General features: G+C 32.9%; 3 protein-coding genes and 1 long non-coding RNA gene across 8 annotated transcripts; 3 read left to right on the plus strand and 1 right to left on the minus strand.

Annotated features, from left to right (window-relative positions):
• Window positions 1-4,725: 4,725 nt before the first annotated feature.
• Window positions 4,726-7,889, plus strand: LOC105127448 (CDP-diacylglycerol--glycerol-3-phosphate 3-phosphatidyltransferase 2-like). Its single transcript, XM_011028758.1, has 7 exons — window positions 4,726-5,450; window positions 5,854-5,951; window positions 6,043-6,093; window positions 6,198-6,311; window positions 6,787-6,843; window positions 6,976-7,061; window positions 7,193-7,889. Exons 1-7 carry the CDS (start codon window positions 4,883-4,885, stop codon window positions 7,311-7,313), a joined length of 1,095 nt encoding a protein of 364 aa, XP_011027060.1. The 5' UTR covers window positions 4,726-4,882; the 3' UTR covers window positions 7,314-7,889.
• Window positions 7,890-10,220: 2,331 nt separating this feature from the next.
• Window positions 10,221-14,625, minus strand: LOC105127449 (probable protein phosphatase 2C 38). Of its 4 annotated transcripts, none has more exons than XM_011028759.1 (6): window positions 14,258-14,625; window positions 13,999-14,062; window positions 12,981-13,469; window positions 11,372-11,754; window positions 11,002-11,238; window positions 10,221-10,839 (listed from the first exon to the last, which is right to left on the minus strand). In XM_011028759.1, exons 3-6 carry the CDS (start codon window positions 13,303-13,305, stop codon window positions 10,609-10,611), a joined length of 1,176 nt encoding a protein of 391 aa, XP_011027061.1. In that variant the 5' UTR covers window positions 13,306-13,469; window positions 13,999-14,062; window positions 14,258-14,625; the 3' UTR covers window positions 10,221-10,608. The 4 variants fall into 4 exon arrangements, with proteins under 4 accessions (XP_011027061.1, XP_011027062.1, XP_011027064.1 ...); XM_011028760.1 differs by having other exon boundaries at window positions 13,953-14,062; XM_011028762.1 differs by having other exon boundaries at window positions 11,372-11,739; window positions 14,258-14,620.
• A 1,410-nt stretch (window positions 14,626-16,035) lies between these two features.
• Window positions 16,036-19,920, plus strand: LOC105127452 (nitrilase-like protein 2). Of its 2 annotated transcripts, none has more exons than XM_011028764.1 (9): window positions 16,036-16,325; window positions 16,452-16,588; window positions 16,756-16,884; window positions 17,077-17,135; window positions 17,567-17,679; window positions 17,766-17,858; window positions 17,944-18,046; window positions 18,295-18,377; window positions 19,689-19,920. In XM_011028764.1, the coding sequence occupies exons 1-9, from the start codon at window positions 16,098-16,100 to the stop codon at window positions 19,692-19,694; spliced, it is 951 nt and encodes a 316-aa protein (XP_011027066.1). In that variant the 5' UTR covers window positions 16,036-16,097; the 3' UTR covers window positions 19,695-19,920. The 2 variants fall into 2 exon arrangements, with proteins under 2 accessions (XP_011027066.1, XP_011027065.1); XM_011028763.1 differs by lacking the exon at window positions 19,689-19,920 and adding an exon at window positions 19,228-19,619.
• LOC105127451 (uncharacterized) lies at window positions 18,786-19,206 on the plus strand. The gene is made up of 2 exons (XR_842632.1): window positions 18,786-18,920; window positions 19,072-19,206. It is a non-coding gene; the product is annotated as an uncharacterized LOC105127451 (long non-coding RNA).
• Window positions 19,921-21,079: the final 1,159 nt, after the last annotated feature.

The raw sequence follows: 21,079 nt of genomic DNA on the forward strand, positions 1-21,079 counted from the left end.
ATAAAATATAATAGATATTATTTTTAAAAAAATTATCTATATAAATATTAAGTTAAATCATGTTAATCCATCAAACATGTAATCTAAGCGACCGAACCATGATAAATGAATTAAAAATAAAAAAAATCACAAAGTCCAATATTAAAAACTTCAGCCTTGATAGGCGAGGTTGAAAAATAATATCAATTTATAACAATTTCAATATTAAAAAATAAAATTAAAAAAATAAATTCAACAAATAACAACAAATAAAAAGGAATCAAAATAGCTTAGGTCTTAAAAAAACAATATAAAAATACATTGAGAGCAAATAAATAAAAATAATAAAGTAAAATGTCTAATTAAACAAATAGATAACTACAAAACTAAAAACCATGAATTTTTTTTTAAAAAAAACTAAACAAACCCCCCAAGATAAATATTAGAACTCGCAGCTCATAAAATTAAATATTCAAACTCAATTAAAAGGACCAGTTTCTAGTAAGTTTAATGACGAGAATAAAATAAAAAATATCAATTTTAAAATTTTTTAAGGTTTTTGAAAAATATAAATCAAAATAATAAATATAAAAAAATCATGGGGAAAATTTGTTAAAAAATTAATTTTTAAAAATAAAAAAATATTAATAAAAAAACAAAGACCATGCCTGCGAGATTAAAAAAATAAAGAGAATGAAATTAAAAATGAATTTTCACCTTGATAAATTATATAAAATAAAATAAATAGTATTTAAAAAAACATGTATCATATATAAATGAATAATAAGTTGAAACACAAGGTTGAGATTTCGAAACGATAAGCGTTGAAATTGAGGAATGTAGAGAAAAGAATGAAAAAGCAAAAATGGTTTGTTGGCGTCAAATTGGAGATTTGCTGGCAGCATGCGTCACCGCACCATGGAAAAAATGCTGAGAGGATTCAAACACCACTCTAAAAGATAATTCTTTATCAACGGACAAACCTGCACATGCCACCTATTTGCTGGTGCATGCAAGTATTTTTTTAATAATATTTAATATTTATTTAAATATAAAAATATTCATGGGTCAATTTGATATTAACAAAAAAACATGATGAAAAAAACCCGAGAAGATAGTCTATGTATTTTTTTCTTTAAAATTAATCAAGTATTTTTATTATGTTAAAAAATAAAAAAATACTTTAAAGCACCAATGTAAGTTTATTTTTTATTTGTTTTAAGGATAATAAAAGAATTCACTATAAAAAAAGCAAGAAAACTAATATTTCACTATATAATTTAAAGATAACAATTAGATCACGATGAAAATATAATATTGCCCATTCATATTTCGAAGGTCTTACAATTAAAGTGGAAATCCATAATTATACTGTTGGAATAAATAATAAATAATAGCATGCAAGTAGAAACACAATATTTTCCTTAAAAAATTTAGTTTTTTTTTCCATTGTAAATCAGTTGAGGTAATGATAGTCTTTTTCGGTGAAAAATATCACGCTTGTATTCCTTTACAGTATTATTTTTCAAGAAATGTGAGAAAACTGTAGGAAAATAATTACTATAAATACATGAAAAGGTTTGTTTAAAAATATTTTAGTCGTTTAACATGAAAATGTTTTTTTTTTATGGATACTGCAACATCTTTTCTAGAGAGAAAATGTTTTCTTATAAAAAATTATTTTTCTAAATGAAAAAGTTTTTCAACAGTTTACAAAGAAAAACACACAAGGTAGCTTAGGGGTGTTTGCAATTAAGTTTTAATCTGTTTTTTTAGACAATTGATTTTTTTAATTATTTTTTTAGTGTTTTTAAATAATTTTGGCGTAATAATATTATAAATAAATTTTTAAAAATAAAAAAATTATTATAAAAAATAATATTTTTTCAAGTATTTTTTAAATAAATTTTATTATATTTTTTAATATCATCTTACTTTGATCGAGAGGTGTGGACCGTGTAGTAGATAATCTCTTCTCACTGTAACGACTGTGTCGGCAACCAAGCCTTTCCCGTTTCGAGATAAACCAAGCATGATGCATAGTGTTCATGTCTTGTCCAGTTCACGAATGATAAGATAAACTAAACACGATGCATGGTGCTCGTGTCTTGCCCAATTTACGAATCATAAGATATGACTTGGAAATTCTGAAGAGTTTTTTTTTTATAGCATGATAGTAGTTTTTATTTTTAATTAGCAAATTAAAATCATGAAAAAATTTAAAAGTCAAATTTTCACCCAACAGCATTGAAGCCAGCCACGTTGCTAAACAATACCTGAATATCTGTACCGATTGCAGCAATCAGCAGATCAGCAGACATGGATCATTGTGTTTTATTCAAACAAGTGGGCCCACAATGCCTTTCACTGGTATCATACAATCACCAGCTAGTACGGGTAAAGTTGCATTTTTTTATTTTATTTTTTTGCTATGACCAATTTAACAACCATTTTCGTTGTTTAATTTCGCCCGTTTGTTATTTTAGTGTTTTTTTTTAATTTAAAATTTTATTTTAGTTTTAAATTATTATATTGTTTTTCTTTTTTAGAGTAGCTTGTATCAAAGTTTTTTTTTCACTTTAAAATTATCGAGTAAACAAATCTGATTTTGATAAAACTTTTAGTTTTAGAATGATTTTTCAGACAATTAATTAGCTTATCAAATTGTTTATGATATTTTTTTAGATATTTAAAAAAAAAATAGTTGAAAATTCAATTTTTTTTTATAAGAAAGTATCAATTTCATTTCACTGGTCACCATAATAGTAAAAAATAGATAATATAAAAAATAGTAAAAAACTAGATAATATAAATGACTTGTCATATAATATTGTTTAAAAAAATAGAGCAAATGTCCACTTTAGATGCAAAAAAAAACCTAGCCACACAAACTCTAATAAAATAAGTTAGACTTGCTAAGGCAGTAACACCTAGTTTTTTTTGTATATTTTTATAAAAAATAATGTTTTTTATATTTTTATATTTTTTATATATTTATATTAATAAATTTTCTCTCCTTTATTTTTTTAAATATTAAGTTTTTTTTTGTATATTTTTATAAAAAATAATGTTTTTTATATTTTTATATTTTTTATATATTTATATTAATAAATTTTCTCTCCTTTATTTTTTTAAATAATAATTATTTTTTAGTTATACATTTATTTTTTTAAGAGCTTGTATATATGTGTGTGTATCTTTTTCACACATGAAGTTTAATTTTTAAATAAAAAATATTTATTTTCATATAATATTTATAATATATGTAGTCTTATATAATATATTTTTCTATTTTTATTTTATTTTATCAAATTAATTTAATATGTTTCTCTATTTTTTATGGCTTGATTGAATAAAAAGTATTTTAATAAATAAATTTAATAAATACAATTAGGTAAACATCTTGTATTATGAGTTTATATATTTTGATTTATATATATATATATATATATATATTATTTTTAGTTGTTGTCTATAGGTTCTTTTTTATCTATCAATACATATAATTTTTTATTTATTTGATTAGATAGATGTATACATTTTTTTTATCTTTACTTGTAATTTTTGTAACTATATAAATATGCAGAAAAGGTTCATACATGTAATTTTATTTTTTTGTTGAAAAAAATCTTTGACCCGCCGACAATGAGTTTATTTCTTGCATGTTCAAGGGATGCGTGTTTGAGAGTTCCAAAACTTATGTTCATGTATGTGTGTTAAAGGTCAATTTTTTTTAAAAAAAATATTAAAAAAATATAATTTTTTTAATTTTATTATGTTAATATAAAAAATAATTTTTTTAAAAAAAAACTCATTTCAATGTATATTTAATGGAAAAACACTTATGGAATATATACTTTACCATAATACCAAACACATAAAAATTTATTCATGAAATGTCTCACATGTTTATTATATTTAAGAACAGCAATGATAGGATAGTATAAAAAGATTGTGACTTTATCTATTTTCTGCTACACGAATTAAGTAATATTGTAGAATAATATAAATTATATATTAAAATTTTATTTAATAATCTAAATTTTTAAATTAAAATAACTATTTAACAAATTATTAAAATCTTGTTAATTTTTAAATTAAAATAATTATTTAACAAATTATTAAAATCTTGTTGATGAAATCATCATTTGTTTGAATTTTATTGTTCTTGTTTTATTTAATAAAAATCAAATATAAAATAAGGTGAGTTCACACAAATGAAATTTTTACATAAAAAATTATACTGAAAAATAATATAAACTATATTTCTTATTAAACAATTTTAATTTTCAAATTAAAATAATTATTTAATAAATAATTTTAGCATGTTACTTCACTTGTAGCTTTCCTTTTCATTCTTGCAATTGCATACCAAACAAGTCATAGATGTAGATAGAAATGCCATCATTTCAATGATATGTTACCAAGAGAAACCTAATATCTAAAGAATCTTCTAGTAGAAACAATCCCAGGAAATAAAACTTAATCGAATGGGACAAAATAGTCCCCTAACAAATACACGAAACAGATATTTTTGTTATTATTACAACACGAGTGAAGTTATCAAATATCAAGTGCTCTCCTCTCCGGTGCCATGACTAAAGCGACACGTCAAGGAACCAAAAGAAGAATGGTCAGTAGCCTAGTTTGGGGACTTGACTGATGCAGTCAGAGTACAGGGACTAAACAGACATTCACTGTACAATACATGGACTAGAAAAAATAATAATTAAAAGCTAAACGGCATTAAAAAAAGCCGATGAAATACTAGAATCCACCCACCGAATCAGGACCGAGACGAAGCCAACTTCCAAAGTGAAAACCCAAAATCCACCCCCTCAAATTAAAATCCCAGTTCAAAAATAAAAGAATTCAAATACCTTCACAATTCACCACCACCACCATGCCATCATCCCTTAAACTAGGCACGGCAGTTTCACTCCTTCACCACAAAGAAATAGCCCACACAGTAACCATCTCCTCCGCCATCAACCTCACCACATTTCTCACTCCTTACTCTCTCTATCTACCCATTAATAGCAATAAAAGTTGGCGCACGTTAACAACCTGCGCACACCTCCCTTCAAATAAGAATAATAATAAAAGTACCCCCTGTTATTACCATTATAACACCGCTAGTAATAATAATAGAAGTAATAAAAACTCTTTAGGATTTACGTTCCGTGGATCCCTTTCATTGCCCTCTCGCAACTCTAGTTCCTCCACTCGCTTCTCTAGACCCGATTCGCCGCCTTTAGCTTCTTCTCCCGAGTCGGGTTTCATGTCCGATATGGGATCCGAGAATAAAATCGACGATGTAGGTTGGTATAACCATGACAGCCAAGATCAACCGCTGTCAGCATCACCGTCTATGCAGATTCACAATCAACAACAGCAACATTCTAAATTTCTAACTTTGCCTACCGTTTTAACCCTCGGTCGTGTCGCTGCCGTGCCGCTACTTGTTGCCAGTACGCACCGTTTTTGTTTTTTTCCCGCGATGCTTACTTGTTTTTATTATTACTTTTAGGTCTTGTGATTTTTTTTATATTGGTTAACGTATTTGAATTTTTAATGGCAATTTGGCGATTTTTGTTGTAAAAATTAGAAATGTGTATTAATTTAATTGAATTTAATGGCAGTTTGAGTAGTAGATTTTATAATGGAAATATCTTTTTGATTTTTTTTTTTGCAATTTATTGGAGGCATGAAATTAGTTTATTATTTTGGTGGTTAAAACGCGCATGATTTTTGAATTTATGTTGAATTCTGCTTTCAGTTCTAAATTCCCTTTGAATATTCTTGACTTTCAGAAATAATTTTTAAATGGTACTTAAATTAGAGGGGTCTGACGCTGTAATTTTTGTGCCGTAGCATTTTATGCGGATAGTTGGTGGGGAAGAACTGCTACAACAAGTATCTTTATTGTTGCAGCAATCACTGATTGGCTTGACGGGTACCTTGCACGAAAGGTGTAGTCTTTTGTTTGATTAGAAAGAGAGTAAATTTTATTTCGATATAATTATGTAATTGGTTACAGCTAAACGCTTCGTTGTGTTTCAGATGAAGTTAGGCACAGCTTTTGGTGCTTTTTTGGATCCGGTAGCTGATAAGGTATTGTGTTTTTTCAAGCCCAGTGGGATCACTATGCGTGGTTCATGTAACTCGTGAGAATTATTTGAGTTTTCTTATTTCATTCTTCTGTCTATTAAACGCAGCTTATGGTTGCTGCCGCCTTGATCTTATTATGTTCTAGACCTTTGGAAGATGCAATGTCAGGAGAGTTACCTTGGCTGTTCACTGTACCTACAACTGCAATTATTGGCCGGGAGGTAATGCATATATTCTTATTGCCTTTTACCTGCAATTCTTTCTTCTCCATAACCAACAATAAGATCATGTTTTGTGTGGCATTTGCTCATTGGAGTTTAATGATTCATTTTTATATGTTCTTCGGGGTTTGTTGTAAGTCCCTTTTGATTGGGGTTTGTGAGGAACTCAATGGTAGTCTGTTTTTATTGTGATTGTGAATAATGTCAATCATCTTCAACCATAGACAATTGCATCGATGACTCATTGATTTTGTAATTTACTTTATGTTGTTATGTTTCCTAACCCCCTCCCACTCCCACATTCCAATAGCATGCCTTAGTTTCCCATGTGCCTATGTCACATGCTATTTTATCCCATTTTTATTTTTATTTTTCATTTTCTTTTTTCTTCCTTCAGGTAATCATACATTCTTGTGTGATGTTACGGGGTCATGTATGATTTGATCTGACCAATTGAGTTGCCTTTTGTTTGTAGATAACCATGTCTGCAGTTAGAGAATGGGCTGCTTCACGGAATAGCAAACTTCTAGAGGTTTGTCTGTTATTGTACAAGCGCCTCAACCACCTCATTTCTTTTCAAACTTGTGAAAAAAATTTAGCTGCTAAGAACAAATGCTTTACTATTAACTGTGATTTATATATAAAGAACGATTCCTGTTCTCAGGCTGTTGCTGTAAATAACTTAGGGAAGTGGAAAACTGCTACCCAGATGATTTCACTAACTATCCTTTTGGCTGCTCGAGACAGCAGGTCCCACCTATTTTTCTTTCACATTGTTCTTCCTGCTATATGGTCAACTTGGAGATTAGTGTCTCAGAAATTGTGTCATTCCCTGTATCTTACAATTTCTTTGTTTCCTTGTCCTTTTCTTTCTTGTGCAGTCTTGAAGGACCAGGGATTTTAGTACCTTCTGGTGTCATTTTGCTTTATATCTCAGCAGGTCTTTCTGTATGGTCTTTAGCTGTATATATGAGTAAGATATGGAAAGTATTGCTGAAGTAGTTTAGCAGCCGTGCTCTGCATTGCTTATGCATGCTCCCGAGGATGAATGTGGACGACACAGACACTTTATACATATCCGTTTTAATGCTTAATCACTGATTGAGTTCCTCAAGTAGGTGGCAATTAGGGGGGAAGATGTTTCTTTTTTCTTGGGAAGTTCCTCATATTAAGTTTGCATCTGGTGTGGAGGCAGACTCCCTGTCCTTTTAGGGCTTTTCTACTGTTTTTAAAATCTCAAAGGCTTCATGTTAGTTTTTTATACCGAAGAATTGTGAGGAGGTAGATGTTGACAGTTGAAACAGAAAAAGCCTGATCAGAGCCGTTGATAGTGTTGGTCTGATGCCTCCTGGATCATTGATACGAGTGGATGCTGGTAGTATCACATTGTAATTTATTCTCTATGGAGCTGAAGAAAAAATATCGTCCATTCTAATGTAAACAAGAAACAAGAATTACAGAGAATTAAGAACTTCAATTATTTATCCGATGTTTTGTCAAGTATGTAACTTTTTTCTGAGATGCTCTTGCGGATAATACTCCAGTGAGATGCAATGTTATGATCACATGATTCTTATGGCCTGTGGCGTTTCAGCATATAGCCAGAATTGATCACAGTGATGACTGATCACAAGTTGTTTTCAAATCTCTAATGGAAGTCATTAAACGATGATCTATCCTTGTGATGCAGAACCAAGACAGGATCACCAAATCAAGGGAGTTACCATTATGCGTGTCCGCATCACCGAGAATCAATCTTCGTGATGTAAGTTCGGAAGTGATAACATTGACAGCCGTACTCGAACCTGATGCATGTGGAGGCTTTTACATGACCTTGCAATATGTTGCTTTGTAAACGATAAGAACCTCCTTCAGATCTTCTACTCTAGCATCAACAGTGCCACATGTTGACGAGGCTGATACTGTAGCTAGCACTCTAAGCAATATTTGGGTCGTTTTAGGCTGCCTTTGCTTGCTGAAAAAACAAGCAGAAACCATGGTGTATTTTTTCCTGCCTGACGGCGTTAAACACATTACCACGACATGGATATATAAACGAGAAGCATCCTTGGGTATTGTAATGGGGTTTCATTGAAATATAACCTGCACAAGAAACATTGTTAGAGTAGGGGGTTATTAGCTACTATTTTTGTTAAATGCCTTCAGGAACACAAGCCTCGGGCTTCGGAAACGAGAACATACCATTTTTCTTAAATGCCTTTAGCATTATAAATTTGTAAGCAAGTGAAGTAAACGAGAACATAACTTGTTATTCCATAAAAAACTGGAGGTGGGTCTGAATGAGAAGTGAGAGCTGGTGAAAGAACTTCTTTCTCACCTCTGTTCAGAATTTTGAAAGGAAAAAAACCCTTAAAATCTGCAAAAAGAATGGAAAAACACTCTGCCCTATTTGATTGCCAAATGGGAAAACTATTTATCTTTCCTTCTGTCAGCTAGAAAGCAACCAAACAGAAACACTAACCACCAATCTAATTAATGCAAGCATGCACATGTAAGGACAAGTGGCATACCCTTGTTGCAGATATGGAACTGGTTCTGTTTTTGCTTAGTTTTATGGCATTAGCGTTTAGGAATCGTGCTGTTTTCTTGGAGGTTAGATCGAAAGAAACGAAGGGAAGGATGTTTTGAGGATGTCAGCGGTGACGAACTACTGAAATAGTTCACAGGCAGTAATGCGCCATTGTTCGTCGATCGGTTGGTTTTTTGAAACGTAGTTAGGTTCTTGCATTTAAAACACACGGAAGGAAGCTTGCTTCGGAGAATCCTAAACTGAGATATAGATATATTTTTATTTAATCAACGGTAACATATAATATTTTTAGTGGAAGCTAGTATCAATCGAGATGAGATGAGATATAGATACATCAAGACACTGCAAAAACATCAACAAAAACCTACAAGTAAATTTTCTTGTTGCCACTGAATTTACCCATGCGGTTCCTGTAATAGGAGGACCTCATACAGGGGAGATCCTGTCCTCCTTTCCGGTCCATCTCAGATCACCATGCTTTATAACCATGGGCTAGGACCATTATTGATATGGGTGGCACAATTCTGTATCAAGATACAAACAGCACAGCCATGCTTTTCATTTTAGAAGGTGGTATCCCACGGATTATAGTCATGTAAAAAGCCTGAGGCTGTTTTTTAAGTTATTTTCACTATTCATTAAATATTAAATTAATTAAAAATCAATTTTTATAATTTATTTATTTTTCTATAAAAATATCTTAATTATATAAATCATTTGATGGGTTAACTCAAATTGTTTGTTTTTTTGTATTTTTTTTAAATTTTATCTTTAATATTGAGTTGATTGAGATTTGAGTTTTATAAGTTGTTTTGATTTGATTTCTATATGGTTATGGTAATCCCATAATACGAGCGGTGGATTTAATAAATTAACATTGATTATCCTAAGTTAATTTAGTATATTTTTCTTTTAATATTTTAAAAAATTACTATCTTGAAATTTTTTAAGTCATTATATTTTGAAGAGTCTTCCAAGTTATTTTTTTTTAATATATCAAGTTAATTTTTAACATGCACATATCAGCTTATACTAGATTAATATTAATAATAACCGAATATTTCTTTATGCTTGTTAAAAAAATCGATTTGACGTTATAATTTGAGGTTGGAATGCAAAATGAGATTGTGACAAGCAAGTGGATTTACTCCCCGCTTTATCATTATCATTTCGGCAGAATGCAGAAGGAGCTTGCGATAAAGTTGATTAAGAAAATTCATACGTTGGTGTCGCCGGGATGTAAGAAGCTAGCCCCAGGATTCCCACGGTTAAAAAAAGAGAAGCACAAACAGACGAAACGCAATAATTTGATTGCAGTGCCAGTCAAGGAAAGCTGAAGGAGAAAATACACGGCAGGCTTGAAAAGGGCCAGATGGCAGACCCAGATTCACACAAAAAACGAAAACTCGGTGAACTATAGCTGAACAATATTGTGAATTTCACTCTAAACTGGGTTATTCTTTCTAGTCCTCGAGGCAGTTGAGTTAAACTATAGATTATCAAGTATCATATGCCAACAACCAGACAGCTACTAACAAAGGCTTTTGCTGAGGTATCTCTGTGTCATGGCATCAACTATACTAACCTGCGGAGGTCTTTCAACAGATTAAAGTAGGTTTCTGAGATGCGTGGCTATACATTTGAAAAAACATGGGGGGAAAATTCTTTAAGCTCATTCCTCATCAAAGAAAAAATTGTTTCTCAATACAAACGAAGAAATGGGGATAGAGTGCAAGAATTCTCGAGCTAAGTGTTGCCATTTCCAGAGACACCATAACCTCCCTTGATGGAAATTAGGGGCCCGCGGAAGGAGCTGCGACTGACAAGATTAGAATCAAGAAACAAAACTATGACTGTGATATCGTCATGAAAATGTCTCCTGACACCACGATCAATCTTTTTCAAGTCCGAATACCTCATTTCTCTTTTCTTTGCTGCTTCACGAAGTGCAGCTTTGAGAAGTTTCCTTGCAACACCCTGCAAAAACAAGGACAAGTTGAGGTCTCTTCATAAGCAGAGGAAAGGATGATTCTGAAAGTTCTAGAAGTCATCGTTCCCTGGACTTGATTACAGACAGCCATAAACACAGCAAGTGACATGAAGGCAAAATAAAGTTGAAATCATAAACAGCAATCCTACATTACGTGGACAGCTGTGGACAAAGTCAACTGCCTCCTGATTGCTTAGGTGCTCCCACAGGCCATCTGATGCAAAGATAAGAAACTGATCTTCAGGGTAGAGTTTCTGCACTAAAATTGTTGGCTCAGCTTTAAGAATCGGTTTATTGAAGGGTCCAGGCAATCTAAATTTAGCTAACAGAGGCTCTCTGTTATACTCCGCCCTTTTCAAATAGGCATCACCTATAGATCTTGAGATCTGTGGAAGAAACAAAGATTTGCCGATAGATTAGATCGTAGCATCAATAATCGAGAATATAAAATGTCACCATTTATCATCATAGAAATAATAAGAAAACTACAGGGACCTAGTGGGACATAGAAAAGGTCACCTGAATCAGACCCTTCACACGCCAAACCTTGTTCTTTAGAACAACAATATGTGGATCATCGGGGTGCAATGAATGCAACTCCTCTCTCACGGATTCTATACTTGCATTATGTTCATATGATAGCTGAACTGCTTTGATCTCCTTAATGGCCCTTTCCAATCTTCCTAACACTGCCCGGGAATCTCCTGCATTTGCAATGTAGAGAATACCACTGCATACTACACCTACCAAACAACATGCACCAACAGAAGCAATCTGTGGCTTATGTAGCCACTGGTTCTTCACTAGAGAGAGAAATTCCTCTTCTGTTGCCAAAAATGCTTTGTTGATAACATCTGCTGACATTCCATTGTTTTCTGAAGTGAATTCTGCACCATGAATAGCTGTCAAGTCAGTAAACATGTGCATTAGCTATATAAACAGGAAGTAAAACTAGGCAGAAAAGTATTTTTTTGGATAAAAGAAAATTGTATTAAGACATCAACCAAACAAATAGAAAAACTTTTAAGGAGAATAAGCTATCCTCCAAATAAACGAAACTCGGAAATGAAAACCATTCATAATAAACCAGCCCAATCCCACTCAATATCCAATTAGGAAACACCTCTACCTGAAGCCCGACGCCACAGGGAAGAAAGAAAAACTATCCAGGCCCATAACAATTGTTTCAGAGAGTATAAATTTCTAAACACTCTGACCAAGTACAACAAAAAACAGCAAGGAAGATGCAAAACCATGACGTCCTAAACTCTTTCATCCTACAGAACCAACAGAAATACCCCAAAACCAAGTCAGAGACAATTAGTCTGCCACCTTCTGCACAACCACCCAAGACTCCCAACTGCAATGAACAGTACCCCCAAATACACAATCCATAGATCCAGAAAATAATAAAACATCCACACTGATAGAGAGGGAGAGAAAGAGTATAATACGCCAATGAAATTGGAAAGGCAGTCTGCATTATGAATTATGGTAGTAACAAGTACTCTAGCCACTCATTGTAAAGGAGGTGCAGCAACAGGAAAATGAAGTTTTCAAGCTCAGAACATGAAGGAGTCGACACATCCATTGTCATTATTCTAAAAAGATTGTTTAAGTTGGAGTTAGTTTTGACTTTCCGTCAATCTAAGACAACATACATATATCTAGAAAAGATCTTTACAGCTGATATCAATTTTGAATTTCCATTAATCTTATATAACTTGCACATATTCTGAAACTTCTCTCTGTCCCCTGATTGAAATCCAAGTAAAAAGATTCTTTAAAATATCCAAAAATCACTTAGATAATTTGTTTTAACCTGATCATGCAAAAGCAGGTTTTTCAAGAAAATTTGGCCCCAGAAGAATCTTGATGGTGGATGTATAGTATTTGAGGGGGTAAAACACAGAGCAATTATCTATCATATTCATGAACTTCCAAATAGCCCAAACATCAAGATGAATGGAAAACAAATCATTACCATACATGGAAACTAGATATCACCAATGATAATCATGGACCAATCATAGAAAAATCAAAAGACCAGATTGGGATTCCATGAATGACATGATACAATCATTTGAATAAGAATGAAGTTCATCATAGACAAGTAATAAAAACTTACTCTTTATGTTTTCGAAAAGGCGTTCATTTACAAACCGGGCAGCTTCTGGACCTCCATGGCCATCATAGACTCCTACAAATGTTCCTTGAGGACCTGGGTCAACTGAGCTCATTGGCCCCGATTCAAGTTGACTATAGTCTTCCAATAGATTGTTCGCTTGAATTACTGCCATTGAAAATTCCCCATTAACATGCTGACCTGAATCTTTGTACCATAACAAGCCCTCAGCTCTACCAGCAGCATCACCACCATTACTTGAATTTTCACCCTCGACGGAAGGCTTCCAACAGGGTGAAACAATTCTCATCAATGACGTTGAAACCATCACTCACATATTCTCTCCCAAATAACCCAGAAATCAAACTATTCCTTGAATCAGTATCAATAAGTATATAAGCGACTGTTCTTGGATCTTGTTTCTCACCAATCTCTAATCCCGCAACAGATGTATCAAAAATCAAACCCGCATTAAATGCAGACACCATTAATCTGCAGAGGGTACACTATTATGAAACCAACGAGTATGTCCAAAAACTTGCATTGATGATTTTGTATGCAAATCCACAGGCCATAGATCTGACAAGTACTTCACAATACAACAAATGATGAATTGTGCATAAACTACATAGCATGACATTTAGGAAGGAACCAAAACGCAAGAAGCATTACCTCATCAGAGATTCAAGATACAACAAACTCATTTCTGTGCAGGTCCAGAAACTGCACAATATGGGCTTAACAAAAATTCAAATTTCAACACACCATCAATCTAGTAAACCAAGTGAATTTGCACATCCATAAACTGCATTATGCGGAGTTTAGGACATGCAAAACCAAAATTATGTCATCATGGCATGGCCACAATATTTGAGAGAGAAGTTTCAATTTTGAGACAATTATCAAATGCAAGCACCATCAAATCGAACATTTTAATGATTAAGAGGCATGAGATGAAAAGGACACAAAACTTACAATCATGGTAAATTATCAACTATCCGACGATAATTCTTTAACACACCTTGGGAATCTATATGTAGTTGCCTTGAGGGATTCTGGTCAATCAAATTGCAGACACCATCACCCTGAAACATAAAACAAAAAAAAAGAAAAAGAAAAAAAGATCATGGGTACTGTCCACGCAATTAAAAATTATGTCTCGAGACCAAATACCCTTGAAGGAATCAAATTTGACATGGGTTTGTACTAAAATTGGATAAAGGAATTGCAAACATTTTTTTTTCTTCTTTTTTGAGAATCAAAAAAATTCCTGAGCATACCTTGTCATCAATTTCAAAGGGAAAGGAACAAAACTTTATGATCCTTCAATGCAGAAGCCTTAAAATAAAAGCTAAAAGGCCAAAACTTTGAAGGATTTACTAGATGAGAGAATCCAAGGGAAGGGATTTTATATGTTCTAACAAAAAATAAGGTTGTATTAAAAGTAGATCTAGAGAGAGAAAGACAGGGACAGAGAGATTGAGGAGTTGTGATTGGTTAAGGAAAGAGAGGACTGTAATTATCTATACAGCAAATCTTGGGTTTTAATGGAAATCCATGATAAGAACGTCTTCTTCTCTGATTTCTTATGGGCTTATTAGGCGGTGATTTTCAGTTTTTTTTTTTTTTTTTTCAGTTTTTGTTTTTCTAATTTACTTGCCTCGTGGGAGGGTTTTGACTTTGACCTTGCAACCAACCATCATTTCAGGCAACTTTTACTCATCTTCTTTTCTCCTTTTATAGTAAAATTAAAAAAGAAAATGATTAAGTTTGGTTTTCTTTTGTATTTATTTTTATTTAAAAAAATATATTTGAAAGTTGAATCGATGATAATGATTATTATTGGTTTTAAAACATGCTGAAATGATTGATAAGATGGTCCTTGTATATACTTGATTTAAAAAAAAAGCTGAAAGTCACGAGCACTTATAATAAGCCAAAAAATAACATTTCATACATTTGTAAAACAATGAAAATTATTTATATTTAAAAGTTGAAAGCTACTTAAACGATTTCGCTTGTGTGTGGCTGTTTTTTAAAATAAAAAATATCAAATAAATATATTTTTATTATATTTTAATAATTTTAAAGTGCTAATATTATAACTTAAAAACTATTTCAATATATTTTTAAATAAAAAATATTTTTTTATCATGATATAAACACACACCAAGTCTAATTAATTTTTAAAAAGAAAATATTTAAACATATGATTTAATTTTTTTGATAAAGAATTTTATTATAAATTTAATGAAATTGAGATTTTAAATATTTCAATGTTTTAAAACTTGATTCAATTTGGAGTTGAAGTTGGATTATATTAAAAAAAAAAAACTTGAATTGATCTAGTTAATTCGATAAGAACGAATTAAAAATTTAATTATAATTTTTTATTTTTTATTTTTTTAATTAAAATAATATTATTTTAATTATTTTAAAAAAATTGATGTAATAAACTGATTAAAACTTGAAATCCCGATGTTATACTGAATCAGCTACCGATCACATCTAAAAACTACGACTTCTGTAAATAAAAACAGAAAATAAATCTCATATTCATTGAAAACATATAAAAGCTTCTTACCGAAGTCCTAATTAACAACTAGAAAGAAATATTTTTGTGAAATTCAAGTTTTTGGGACGGTTCAAGCACGCTGTTGATCTCCTATGGTCTTGGAAGTCGATCCATCTAAGAACTTACTTAACGAAATCAAAATTGGAGAGACTAAAAATATAATATTTAGAGGAGAATTGCTCATTTACAATTTAATCAAATCTTGATATTTAGTTTAGTTAGTAAGATAAACGTTCAGTTCTAAGAAGTTTTTACGTATTTTCTCATAAATATTGTAGTCTCGGCCACGGGTGATATGTTTTTTATTTCTTTTTTTTAATGATATTTTTTCTAATCAAATCAAAAGGCGTGAAATAAAAAGGAAATTACAGCACGGCCCAAATAAATATAGCAAAATGCAAAGACTCCGCTACTCGGGGGCCAAGATCAGTAAATAGAACCATTATGAAAACAAACCAAAACAACAAGGACAAAAATGTAAAAGGAAACAAATTCTGTTTTCTCAGCTAACATCACCGAAAGATCTTTTTCTCTCTAACCAAACGATGCCATTTTGTCTTCACAACTACCGCTTTTTCGTCAGGCTGAACAGCAACAGAACTCTTCCCTGTCCGATACGCCACGCGCGCTTCACCTCACTGACCGTTCAATCACGGGCCACCATTTCCAGCGAGCCAGCCATGGCATCCAACTCAGTCCGAGTGGCTGCAGCTCAGATGACGTCAATCAACGACCTGGCTGCCAATTTCGCAACCTGCTCTCGCCTCGTCAAAGTAAACTCGCTTTTGATTTCTCATTAGCACACAGTTTTGTTGTTATTATACTAATTTTTGTTCCGACTGTGCCTAGCATTCGTCTGCTAATTGTTTTTTTTTTGGTGGTGGGGTTGTCATGTGAAGGAAGCAGTGGCTGAAGGGGCAAAATTGGTTTGTTTCCCGGAAAGTTTTTCTTTCATTGCGGACAAGGATGGGGAAAGCGTTAACATTGCGGAGCCTTTGGATGGACCGATTATGCAACAGTATTGTTCATTGGCCAGGTAATATATGATTTTGCTTTATTTTACCTGCTTTATGATTTTATTTGTAGCCTTGTAGGTGATAGACATTGACCATCATATTCTTTTTTGGCAAAATATTAGAATTTTCTTATTGCTTTATGGTTATGGTTACTGAATTGTAAGTGGATTGGTCTTTTGGATTGCAGGGAGTCCGGCATTTGGTTGTCCCTTGGAGGATTCCAAGAGAGAGGATCTGACGATGCACACTTGCGCAACACGCATGTTGTCATTGATGACTGTGGGAGTATAAGAAGCAGTTATAGTAAAATACACTTGTAAGATGGTTAACTCTAGGTTTTGTTGTGATGCTTCTCCCCTTATCACTGTAGTTCTTTAGTGTATATGAGTGTATGAGTATTGCTTGCTCGAAGTTCATACGTCGATTCTTTCTTTTATATTAATTCGTGCATATCATGGTTTAATTTATCCATCTGGGAGCTAAATAAAAGTTTTCTTTCAAAATTAAGGTTTGATGTGGATGTTCCTGGTGGACGGGTATACAAGGAAAGCAGCTTTACAGAACCTGGTGAGTTCTTCATCCGTGTGTCTGAATTGCATGTTGAATAAACAAATATCTTATCACCTGCCAGCACCTGCATTTGGGTCACTCTTCAAATGTTTCTGACAGATATAAAATAGTATTTTATTGGTTCACTTTTGACGTTTGTGCTTCTGGAACCTCATTCTTGCCAATCTATGGCAAAACAAGTCACTGCCAGCCAATATGCCTGATGTGGCATGCTGTCTGGATGATCTTGATGAAGACCTTCTAATGCTTTATTTTTCTTTGATCCAAATATTTGGATTCATAGAGTTTTCTAATAAAATTAGCCATGGGTAATGCATTCGTAAAATTTTCCCATGCTTCTGGGAGCATTTTCATCTCTCCTGTTCCTAATTAGTGCATTTTCACACAAGTTTCTGGGAGTAACTGATCTATATTAATTATGTATCCAGGGAAGGATATAGTTTCAGTCGACAGTCCTGTTGGACGCCTGGGGTTCTCAGTTTGCTATGATCTGAGGTTCCCAGAGTTATACCAGCAGCTCAGGTTCCAGCACGAAGCCCAGGTATAATTCAATTTTTCTACTCTCTGGTATAGCTTGACTTTTATGATTTATCATGTAAAACTTGAAGCGTTTGTTATAATTTGCAGATTTTATTGGTACCTTCTGCTTTTACAAAAATAACTGGTCAGGCACACTGGGAGATTTTGCTTCGTGCTCGTGCAATTGAGACTCAATGCTATGTATGAATTCATTTTTATCTTAGCAGAATTATGATTTTGGGTCAACCATGCAAGCCTGGTAATAAATCTCTTTCCCCTTTATCAGGTAATAGCTGCTGCACAAGCTGGAAAGCATAATGATAAAAGAGAAAGCTATGGTGACACTTTAATAATTGATCCTTGGGGAACTGTTGTTGGTCGATTGCCTGGTGAGAATTAACGTCTCTCATTCTAGTGCTTCTTCTTATCCAGAGTGAAGAGTCTATTGTGAATGCATTTCTATTTGCATTACATGTTTTTTTTTCATCCAATGGACTCGTCGATAATTTCCCACTCTCTTTTCTTTTTCTCTAGCGGGTGGTGCTTTTATAGTATGTGCTGTGTACTTTGGTTTATATCCCATTAGCTTGTTTGATGAATTTACTGATTACTAATTTGATTCTCTTTTAATTTGCAGATCGCATTTCAACAGGGATTGCTGTGGCTGATATTGATTTCTCATTGATTGATTCAGTACGAGCAAAAATACCAATCGCTAAGGTAACTTTATCCTGTTCAATTCTAGGATATGAGACTGATTAAAAGTTAACAAGTACTTAAGGCAACTAAATTTGGAGGGGAAGAAATAGCAAACACGGGTGTGTTGAAATAGCAAGACAGCACTCTAGGTCTCAATAGTAGCACAAGACATGCATATTGCACAGTTGAGCCTGGATTTGATGGGCTATCTGCTTTGGCGGTTAGGGACAAGCACTTAAATCACGGACCAGGTCCACACCGCTGGTGCTTGTGCTTGATTTATTTGATTCGCCTGAAATTGTGGAATTCTAGATGTCAATTGTGGCATGCCGGTGCTCTATGTCTATCGGGCTGGGTTGGTTTGATGTTGAACTATATCCTACTTGGGGTCTAACCTAATGTGCCTGTACTACATAGTGCCAGGTATCGCCTGTTAATCTAGCAACTGGCCTCCCCCGTGTCCATCCTCCACTGCTAGAATTAGTGCTTGTGAGCTTCTGTATACCCTAACCCAGCTTGGTATGCATGCATGTGTCCTGTGCTTGCATAGATGCAGGTGTCAGTGTGTGTAGTCTCGTGAGGGTATCACCTGTTAATCTAGCAACTGGCCTCCCCCATGTCCATCCTCAACTGCTAGAATTAGAGCTTGTGAGCATCTGTATACTCTAACTCAGCTTGGTATGCATGCATGTGTCCTGTGCGTACATAGATGCAGGTGTCAGTGTGTGTAGTCTCGTGAGGGTCTTTTGTATTTTAATGCTTTAAAAGTTGTGCATGTGAATCCATGGTACAGTGATGTGTGGGTGTGTACATCATTCTATTTATGCGAGTTTTCCTGTTTGTAAAGAAATGCAATCTCTTATACTTCCAGCAAAGAAAGCCTATCGAGTTCTGGAAATCTACATCTTTGTGATTGTTGAAGATTGTGCCCGTCCATCTATGCTATTATCCAGACAACATGCCAACTCGCATCAAATTCATGCTGTACCATATGATTCAAGGAACAGTCATCTATATTCTTGCTTGCATATCAAGGATGATACAGTAATTAAGAATAAGTTGGAATTTGAAAAGAAGTTCAGATGCCATTTGTCAGTGAGCATGCCTGCTTAAATTATGCTCACCATTTTGCACATCTGAATACTGCCGGGGACTTCAAAATATTCATCGAATATTTCGATACTTCATGCAAGGATTTGAATGTAACATTTTCCTTCTGTTATTGTGGACATGTCAAGTAAATGTTGTGGATTATGGTTGCAACTTGCAAGTTTGCAACTCCTGATGTATAAAGGGGTTTGAGGGAAAAAGCATAAAAGGGCTTTCGTTTTGCAATGAAAGCCCATCGACTTCTGGAATCTGCATCTCTACGATTGTTGAAAAATATGCCCTTCCAAGTGCGTGCACTATTATCTAGATAATCTGACAAACTGCGTCAGATTGCTGCCGTTGTATGTTTCAAGGACCAGTCGGCTCATCTGTCAGCGGACATGTGTCTGTAATTTGTTGTCTATCATCCATAGTTTGAAGACGAATTAATCCGTATTCTGACAGCGTTGTGGTAGAAGAGACTACTGTAATAAAAGAGACTCCAGGATAAAGCGAGGGTGCTATAGTCACGTTATGCCAAATTGAGTGGTCATTCGTAACAATAAACAAGGCGTCATTGAAACAATAGGCTTGTCTTAAGAGATTGGTAGCGGGTAGGATTGGTTTTTTGCTTCCTCCTGTCGCTTTGGACCGGAACAAGTATAACCCGGCTCCAGTGTAGGTTTTCATCGGACTAGAGATGGGTTGATTTTTTCTAACACGTTAATACAAAGTTTTTGATCCTTCTAAACCCATTCTTTATTTTGAACAAAATATATTAAGATGATGATATATTTAATCAATTCAAGTTAATCATAATTAATTTATAAAATTCACAATTCAAAAAAAAAAGAATGCAATAATCTGATTAAAAAAAAAAAGAATGCAACAACCCATGCAATTTATATCAAAACAAATCACAAATTAGAAAAATCAATGGGATGAAAATAAGAAAAATCAATGTGATGAATCAAAGACTATGAAAAATATACTAAATCTAGAAAAAGGATCCAAAAAGAGTAACTTAATTAAAAATATATTGGTAGTTGACATTACACCATGTATCGATAAAATTTTAACCTAGCATAAAAAAATAGTTAAGGGATGTAAGTGTTTCCAAGGAATTAAAAAAATAATTCAAGACTTGAGTTATTGAGTTGCTTATGTTTGATAGGATTATTTAATTTAATAACATGTTAAAAGAATGCAACTTTAATTTAATAACATGAAAAATCAAATAATCTTGAGTGGATCTTTTAATCATATGTTAATCTTATAAATTCTAAGCTCATGAAATATTAGATTCGGGTTCAATACTTTCAACTAATTTAATATTAAAAGATAAAAAAAAATATTGGACTTTAGTCATTGATTCAACTAGTTTAAGAAACTCAATTATTTTAATAATATAAAAAATAAAATAAACTCGGTAAAATCTTCTATACCTAGATTAATCTTCTAAAATTACAACGTGTAAAATCATATACAAGGTTTAGTAAAGAATTTCAATTCATAATAATTTTAATATTAATGAATGAAATTAAAAAAAAATATTTAAAAAATTATTAAATAAAAAACAACAATAAAAAAAAGAAGATCAAACTTGATAGGAAAAAAAATAGAGGATGTAATTG

Source organism: Populus euphratica, unplaced genomic scaffold (genome assembly GCF_000495115.2).
Source record: "Populus euphratica unplaced genomic scaffold, PopEup_1.0 scaffold13.1, whole genome shotgun sequence".
Taxonomy (NCBI): Eukaryota; Viridiplantae; Streptophyta; class Magnoliopsida; order Malpighiales; family Salicaceae; genus Populus; species Populus euphratica.